Source organism: Haliotis rufescens, unplaced genomic scaffold (assembly GCF_023055435.1).
Source record: "Haliotis rufescens isolate VD_foot unplaced genomic scaffold, xgHalRufe1.0.p SCAF_23, whole genome shotgun sequence".
NCBI lineage: Eukaryota > Metazoa > Mollusca > Gastropoda > Lepetellida > Haliotidae > Haliotis > Haliotis rufescens.
Window position 1 is genome coordinate 7,508,957 of NW_025963924.1, and position 8,678 is coordinate 7,517,634.

At 38.4% G+C, this 8,678-nt stretch overlaps 1 protein-coding gene and 1 long non-coding RNA gene across 2 annotated transcripts; one reads left to right on the top strand and one right to left on the bottom strand.

Moving 5' to 3' along the window:
• Positions 1–325: 325 nt before the first annotated feature.
• LOC124129135 lies at positions 326–2,366 on the bottom strand. The gene is made up of 5 exons (XM_046492632.2): positions 2,340–2,366; positions 1,683–1,834; positions 838–957; positions 588–653; positions 326–436 (listed from the first exon to the last, which is right to left on the bottom strand). The coding sequence occupies exons 2-4, from the start codon at positions 1,819–1,821 to the stop codon at positions 595–597; spliced, it is 318 nt and encodes a 105-aa protein (XP_046348588.1). The 5' UTR covers positions 1,822–1,834; positions 2,340–2,366; the 3' UTR covers positions 326–436; positions 588–594.
• Positions 2,367–3,756: 1,390 nt separating this feature from the next.
• LOC124129136 lies at positions 3,757–5,961 on the top strand. The gene is made up of 5 exons (XR_006860348.2): positions 3,757–3,804; positions 4,658–4,809; positions 5,312–5,431; positions 5,642–5,707; positions 5,860–5,961. It is a non-coding gene; the product is annotated as an uncharacterized LOC124129136 (long non-coding RNA).
• The last annotated feature ends 2,717 nt before the right edge of the window (positions 5,962–8,678 follow it).

The window sequence follows — 8,678 nt, forward strand, 5'->3', positions numbered from 1 at the left end:
TTAAACATCATATACCTTTCTCATCTAATGATGATATTATTTGAAAAAATATATTTTTAAACTGCAAAAGATGTCAGTGTAGAACAACGTGAACATACATATGCTCATGTCATATCTCCTTTTGAGGAACTATCTTTGCTGGTATACTTGATATAATATACATTTTGCTGATTATGTTGTTGTACGATTGCAGATCAATATTATGTTGAACGAGATGGTGGCAGTGAACACATTAAAAATCAGATACAAGCATTACATATTGGATCACCTGCTGTCTGAAATGACACCTGTAAAGACGTCTTTAATGAGCAAGACACAACAAAGGTGATTGTTATAATTATTTATTGAAACTATTGACTTGTGGGAACACTATTCAGGAATACATCCTCGAAATCGCCTTCAAAGTGCGATGCCAGTGTCTCTTCAATAGAGTGATCTACAAAAGAAATACATCAAATCATATGATCTTGGCACATTTGACATGAAATTATTGCTGAAGCATACATTTTCAGATACAGTTATGTTGAACGGATGACGGTTTCTACTGTATAAAACGGATCATTGCAGTAAGATTTGCTCCACCTTACATTTGACTCACTGCTCCAAGTTGTTGATGCTCCTTGCGAACTCTTCCAAACTCACGCTTGAGTCTCCTAAATGGAGAAAGGTTGTTGCAGTCAGTCAGAATAAATGTTCAGGAGTCAGATTTATTCGGGAAAAGGGTCCACATTACCCATGAGAGTAAAAAAAATACAAACATTTGACAAATAATTACATTATTTTAAAAGTAATAAACATTTCATTTGTATTAATGAAGTTGAAGGCAAAAGCTCTTACCATTTTCATCTGAGAACGAAAGGAGCTCCATGGCCGATCGTCTGTCCATCAGCGTCTCAGCTTCGGATAGGTCAATTGTGCCGTCCATGTTTGTATCAAGGTTATCCACATTACGTTTGCCTTGAAAGAAAATAGTCATTTTTGGAAAGATACAAAATGAAAGAACACGAATGCATTTTCGGTTAAGGAATATGAGATAGTGGTCACTTTTAATCAGGCTATGAGTATTGATATCAAATGAACATATTTATATACATCTACAGTAACATTCCAAAACATATTCTCTTTTCCATTTCAAATCGTCATCGTATGTAGCTCTTCGGCTGGCTGACTAAGATTTACATCAAAACAAATAGCGAACCACATTCTGTCTCATTCTGTAGTGCTTAATGACATGGTCACATTTTCATTATATCCGTTTTCTAGAATAGACTATTCCATGTAATATTTTCATACATTCAAAAACAATGGTTACTTCTGTGTCCGTTGTTTCAGCAATATTCCAGGTAAAATAACAGTGGTCCTTAAATAATTGGGTGTGGCACAGACAATCCAGTGACTTATATCATGAGCATCGGTCTACGCAACTGCATGATTATAGAAAGCATCTTGTCGGTTACAATTTTTAAACTGAAAGCAGAGTTGGCTTTCAAAGCATTTCATTTATTACTTCCATTTGAACCTGATGTAAAAGATGAAGGTTAATGTACTTGATACATCACCGATTATGTACTACTACAGCCGCTCATTGTTCTATAACTTAAACCGTAACTCCATTACAGTTTGGGAAAATAGAAGATACTGTATGTCAGGCACTTAATGAAGTACTCTTTGGCTTCGCTCACCCAACAACAGCCTGGCTCCAGTCAGTGCTAGTCTGCCAACTGTGCGCCATCTAACGAACCGTCGTCTCCGTCGTCCCCAGGCATCAGACTGAGGGATGGAGACTATGGCCACAAGCAGGAGGACAAGGAACAAACGCATCTTGGGATGTATTCTGTAGTGAAAATAAATTGTTTTAGCGTGTGAGCGAGTTGGGTTTAACGCAGCCATGAACAGTTATATCACGGCGTGTCATTTTAATATGGGAGGGAAGGCCGAAGTGATGCAGGTTTTAGACGTTTACCACTTCGGCGAAACCCACGAGCACGGGTATGGTGCTTACAAACTTAGAAACATAATCGGGGTGAACCGGGATTCGAACCCACAATCTGGCGTGCCCAAGGAACGCAACTCAGCACAGCGAATTGCGGCGCCTTCGACGACTGGGCCCCCCGTGCCCACTGAATTGTTTTAAGAAGCCGCATTCTCAAGTGGGTGTGATTATTGTTGCTGATTGCCTTATGAAGCGCTGATTGCTTAAGATGTAATGGATTTGACGACTGACTATCATTATAAACAATTAAATCCTCAGTTAAATCCACATTTTGTAACCAATGCCAACTGAAATGATAAGTTACATGTAAACTAATCAGACAGATAGTGCATAAAGTATTACTCACCAGAAGGACACGAGACAGGTCACAGTTGTTATGAATGTCGTGTCCCTGGTATTTATACATTCTTTCCGTTCATCAACCCGTGAAGTGAATCTGTTGCCAAAATATGTTAAGTGCCTGTTTGACAGAAACGTGTAAATGTAAATATGAAAAGAGATAAGTATCTACTTAGTCCACACCTCCTAATTGTCCTCTTTACGAGGGCTGTGTGTGAAGTGTATTTGTGTGTGATATTTATTTTTTTTAAATTTGTTTGAGAATATTTAAAAGAAACTTATCACACCTCCATGTCAGAATATTCAGATCTAATTGGTTCATGTGATACTGATAAAATTCTACGTATCTCAAGTGGGAGGGAAATACATTTCTGAGAGGGACAATATATCCCGTATACCCCGCCATGAAGAAAACAGGCTGCACGTGTATTTATGAGCGAGGCCATATATCTTGCACCCTGCTACGAAACACAAAGCTGCACATTGTTTACGAGTCAAAGAATGACACGAGAGACATCAGAAGTTACCCTTAGTTCATTCGAGAAACGGTTTTTTATCTGTTTTCAATTTGTTTTAATTTTTAATCGTTGTAGCAGTATCACACAGGGTATATGTGAAATTGTGCGTCCCACGTTAGGTTTAAAACCAAGAGCTGGATACTGCTACAACTTCTAATATTTGTGTACCAGAGGTGTATATGTCCATCTCTGAGAAAAATATATTTTCCATTCAGCAAACACTGGAAGCCTTCAAAACAACTGACGCATGAAAATACCACTGGGTCACAGGTCAATTGAATTTGTTGTATAAGCGCACTTTACAGATATTGTCTCGGTGGGGCGTCCTCTGGACACTTTGGTTCAGCTGCTGTCACATCTGTTAACCACTTTAACATATATCACAGGGGAAAGGTCAACAAGAAAGGTGACATCGATTTCGAGTAGTTCACATAAGTTTGATAAATACATGATCCATATGTTTGAAGTAATTTGTTACTTATTGAATATTGAGTCACGGTCAAAACATTGTTTTCTATTCCTTCTTGTAATGACAATTTGTAACTCCATTTCGCAAACTACAATGTATATTTATCTATGCTGTAAAATAATATACACTAAAACCTCGCTGAATCCTCCAGAGCGCTAAGAGAAATTCTATCTCTGTTGTGGAAAAAAAAATCCGTTTTTTTTCTCCACGATCTACAACAAGTATCCCAAGAATATCAAATGGCCGGTCAATAACATAATACATAAACACACTTCATATACACCCCTACCGAAGAGGACAATTAGGAAGTGTGAACTAAAGTAGATACTTATCTCTGGTCATATTTACATTTGCACGTTTCTGTCAAAAAAGCACTTAACCTAATTTGGCAACAGATTTACTTCACGGGTTGTTCAAAGGAAAGAAAGTATAAATACCAGGGACACTACATTCATATTAACACTGACCTGACTCGTGGCCTTCTGGTGAGTAATCCTTTATACACTATTTGTCCAGATTAGTTTACTATGCTTGCCGTTAAAGGCGACTAGACTAACGGGATCGGGTGGTCAGGCTCGCTGACTTGGTTGATACATGTTATTGATCCCAATTGCGTGGATCGATGCTCATGATGTCACTTGAATGTCTGGTCCAGACTCAATCATTTACAGACCGCCGTCATGGAGTTGCAATATTGCTGAGTGCGGCGTTTAACAACAAACAAACATGTAACGATGAATACTTAAAATAGGATTTTCTTCAAACAACTTATCATTGATGTATTCCTCCAGAGCAGACTGTTTTACAGTTGCCATTGGTTACAAAATGTGGATGAGATAATTGTTCCTAATGATAGTCATTCGTTAAAATTCATCACATCTTAAGCAATCTACGTTTCATAAGGCAATCAGCCACTTGGGGGCCACGGGGACCCACTCGTCCTTGGCGGCGCGATTCGCTGTGCAGAGTTGCGTTCCTTGGGCACGCCAGAAACCTATGATTTAGGGTTCGAATCCCGGTTCGCCCCGATTATGTTTCTAGGTTTGTCAGCACAATACCCGTGCTCGTGGGTTTCACTGAGACCTGCATCACTTCGGCCTTTCCTCCCAAATTAAGCTGACACGCCGCGATATAACCGGAATACTGTTAAAAGCGGCGTTAAACCCAACTCACTCACCCACACCCACTTGAGAATGAGGCTTCTTAAAACTTTTCGTGTCGTAAAATGAACATTAACAGTGTAAATAATTTTTTTACACTATTCTATTATTGACACTTTTGACACCTCCATCATGGCAACTGTGTGTAATTTGGGAAACTTCTTTATTTTCACTACAGAATACATCCCAAGATGCGTTTGTTCCTTGTCCTCCTGCTTGTGGCCATAGTCTCGATCCCACAGTCTGATGCCTGGGGACGACGGAGACGACGGTTCGTTAGATGGCGCACAGTTGGCAGACTAGCATTGACTGGGGCCAGGCTGTTGTTGGGTGAGCGAAGCCAAAGAGTAATTAAAAAAGTCCCTGACATACAGTATCGGCGGTCTGTAAATAATCGAGTCTGGACCGGTCAATTCAGAGATTAATATTATGAGCATCGATCCCTCCAATTGGGATACGATGACATGCATTAACTATGTCAGCGAGCCTTAACACCCGATCCCATTAGTTGCCTCATACGACAAGTATAGTCGCCTTTTACGGCAAGCATGGGTTGCTGTAGACCTATTCTACCCCTGATGTTCACGGGTCATAATGAAGATGTGATTATGTCATTAAGAACTACACAATGAGGCAGAACGTTGTTGGCTCTTCGTTTATAAAGCCAACAACATACGGTGAGGAGAGGAAATGGAAAATGGAATGTTCATTTGATTTCAATTTTCATATTCATCGCCTGATTAAAATTACCACTATCTCATTTTCCATAACCGAAAATGCATTCATGTTCTTTCTTTTTGTATATTTCCGAACATGACTATTTTCTTTTAAGACAAACGTAATGTGGATAACCTTGATACAAACATGGACGGGGCAATTGATCTCTCAGAAGCTGAGACGCTAATGGACAGACGATCGGCCTTGGAACTCCTTTCGTTCGCTGATGAAAATGGTTAGAGCTTTTTTCAATTCAATTTCATTACTACAAATGAAATAATTTTCTTCATTTGTCGAGAACTCTTGATAGCATTGAAGATGAGTACATGTGTGTATTTGTATTTACATTGACACTCACCGGCAATCTGGACCCGTTTTCTAGTATAAATCTGATTGACTCATGATTATATATTCTGACTGACTGCAACAACCTTTCTACGTGTAGATGACTCAAGCGTGAGTTTGGAAGAGTTCGCAAGGAGCATCAACAACTTGGAGCAGTGAGTCAAATGTAAGGTAGAGCAAATCCTTCTGCAATGATTCCGTTTTGTAAAGTAGAAACCGTCATCCGTTCAACATGTCTGTATGTGAAAATGTATGTTTAAGCAACGATTTCATGTTAAATATTAGGAGATCATATGATTTGATGTATTTCTTTTGTAGAGCACTCCATTGAAGAGGCACTGTGAAGACGATCTCAAGGTTGTTGTCCTGAATAGTGTTTATACAAGAAAATGGCTTCAATAAATCATTTTTTCAATCGTGTCTTGGTTATTAGGCGTCTTTTCAGCAGTCATTTTAGACAGCAGGTGATCCAACATGTCCGGGCGGAGCGCGTCATACCAAAAGACGTTAAAAGATTGTACTTGTTGTTACCCTGTCTGGCGCTCGGCATTAAGGGGCTAAAACAAGGACTGGTCGGCTCGGAGTCAGTATACTGTGTCTGAGTGGGGTATTCATGTTAAACTGCGGCATGGTACCTAGTGAGCTAGCACTATAAATCGGCATCAGTCCGGACAAGTACAAGCAGCCACACAAACACACACACGTACATGCACGTCGCTATATAAGTGCAATATTCTTGGACGCGACGTTTAACCCCATTTCACCTCACCTCACCTCACCTCAACACGTAATGCTTGTAACTGATTTCCAATGTGTTCACTGCCACCATCTCCTTCAACAGAATATGGATCTGCAAACTTAAAACAACATTATCAGCATATGTATATTATATCAAATATATATGACATACAGTAAGTTTGCTTTAAACATCTTACATGGGTATCTTTTCTGCGTCATAATACACAGTCCTTATCATTCACATTAATATAGGAACATCTCTGGGGACAATCCACTCATGGCAATCTTTCATTAAAACTGACAAAACTCTTTCCATGATCATGCAAAATCTATTCTGAAAACAGAGTCCATTGTACGATTCCCATAATGGCATAAATTTATGTGTATGAATCACTATCAAAAAGTGATGGTACGAACCAAGTTCAATTCTGTCAAAACATCCTAAATTGTGATCATCTCCTGGCTGTTTCATTAAGCATTTAGTGGGATCTCAAAGGTCCTGTGCAACAGGAGTCGCTCGAGGAGACGGATACGGAAGTGTCCTCCCCGAGCACTAGTGGTCGTACAAGTGGACACTCTCCAAAAAAGATAGTCAGGAGTCGATCCCCCGTAACTCCACCTTAGTGAGTGAGTGAGTGAATATTTATAGTCACATTGGCAATATTTCAGCCATATCGTGACTAAATCAAGTTAGACAGTAATAATACATACAATTTGATTATAAAACCTGTCGTCAAAGGACAGTAAAACATAGATTATCACAGATGTATATTTTAAGACTAGTATGGAACCATAAAAAGATATCACGATAAATACATTATAAAAACGGGGCTAGGGATCGCCAGCAACTAAAGGTAGGCCACCATACCAGGAACAGTGGGGACTTACTTACTTCTGCTACCTGCACGGTTCCCCAGCAGGATTTACGCCATCCCTTAGCCGCTGGCGATTTTCATCAAGTTTAGCCAAAATTAAAACAAACAAGTATACTACGACTAAAACGGTAGTAGGAATAAACTTACTTCAAATAATGTGGTGTTACATACCCTCTCGACGGGGGGAGGGACAATAATTTTAATTTTTCAGTACTTCAACCCCCTTTGAGGATACGGCCACTAACAATCTAAGTTACAAGTTGAACACTACTGATATATTAAAATGGTAGGCCCGGGCGAAATATTTCAATATCGCTATAAAAGATATACATTTATGTATTTGCGAAACAAAAACATGAGTTTTGAGTAAAGGAAAATATTCTCGTCCATGAGCCTGCCCATAGGCCAAACCTTTTTCTCGCCCATGGGCGAAATATTTCAATATCGCTATAAAATCGTTGAATTAAGTTAAAATGAGTTAAGTTTTGTGTCATGATACCTGAAAGATATACATATATGTATTTGCGAAACAAAAACATGAGTTTTGAGTAAAGGAACATATTCTCACCCATGCATGGGCGAAATATTTCAATATCGCTATAAAATCGTTGCATTGAGTTAAGATGAGTTAAATTTTGTGTCATGATACTTGAATGAATACATTTAATGTATTTGCGAAACAAGAACATGAGTTTTAAGTTAAGGAACATATTCTAAAAAGGTATTTTCCTTTACTCAAAACTCATGTTCTTGTTTCGCAAATACATATATGTATATCTTTCAAGTATCATGACACAAAACTTAACTCATTTTAACTTAATTCAACGATTTTATAGCGATATTGAAATATTTCGACCATGGGCGAGAAAAAGGTTTGGCCCATGGGTGAGAATAGTTTCCTTTGCTCAACAGTTTTAGTTTCGCAAATACATAAAGGTGTTATAAGCATGACACATGATTCAACTCATTTTACCTTAATTCAACTATTAAAATATTTCGCCCATGTTTTCGTCACTCCCTTTAAATAATTAACTAATTGTGTACAAAGTATATTGTATCATGTGAAATATACTTTATATTATATCATTACATTGCTATTTAAAAAGGGCCTTTGGTTGGATGTTTCCTTTACAGAAGTTTTACAAATTTCACCTTTTTTACATATTGCAACGATCTTTAATGAACCCGGCCTTACCTCTCAAAACGTTTTGACAGTTTATCATACGAATTAATGCGCGTGTACACCAATTCATTGGCCATATTTTCCAACACATTAAAGTTTAGTTAGTTTCTTTTTCATTTCCCATTTTATGTCTCGTTGATACATCACACTGGGAAAGTAAGTGACACTAGGTATGCAATATACAGGTACACGTGCGGTGTCGAACTGACCAATGGGCATTATGTTTACAGGCGATTGAGGAAAACTTGAGTGAATATTGTGACACTAAAGCAACTTTTAAATGCATTGTTACTTTTGGTATGAAAATGGTAACAGTTCAGAAAAAACAACAGCCTTCTTAT

What these genes read in the sequence shown, in the direction of transcription:
- LOC124129135 (XM_046492632.2), bottom strand. Translation starts at nt 1,821, where the DNA reads ATGCGTTTGTTCCTTGTCCTCCTGCTTGTGGCCATAGTCTCCATCCCT. An exon ending in TGGAGCCAGGCTGTTGTTGG is followed by an intron (nt 958 to 1,682) that starts GTGAGCGAAGCC and finishes TTTTCTTTCAAG; the next exon opens with GCAAACGTAATGTGGATAAC. An exon ending in TTCGTTCTCAGATGAAAATG is followed by an intron (nt 654 to 837) that starts GTAAGAGCTTTT and finishes TTCTCCATTTAG; the next exon opens with GAGACTCAAGCGTGAGTTTG.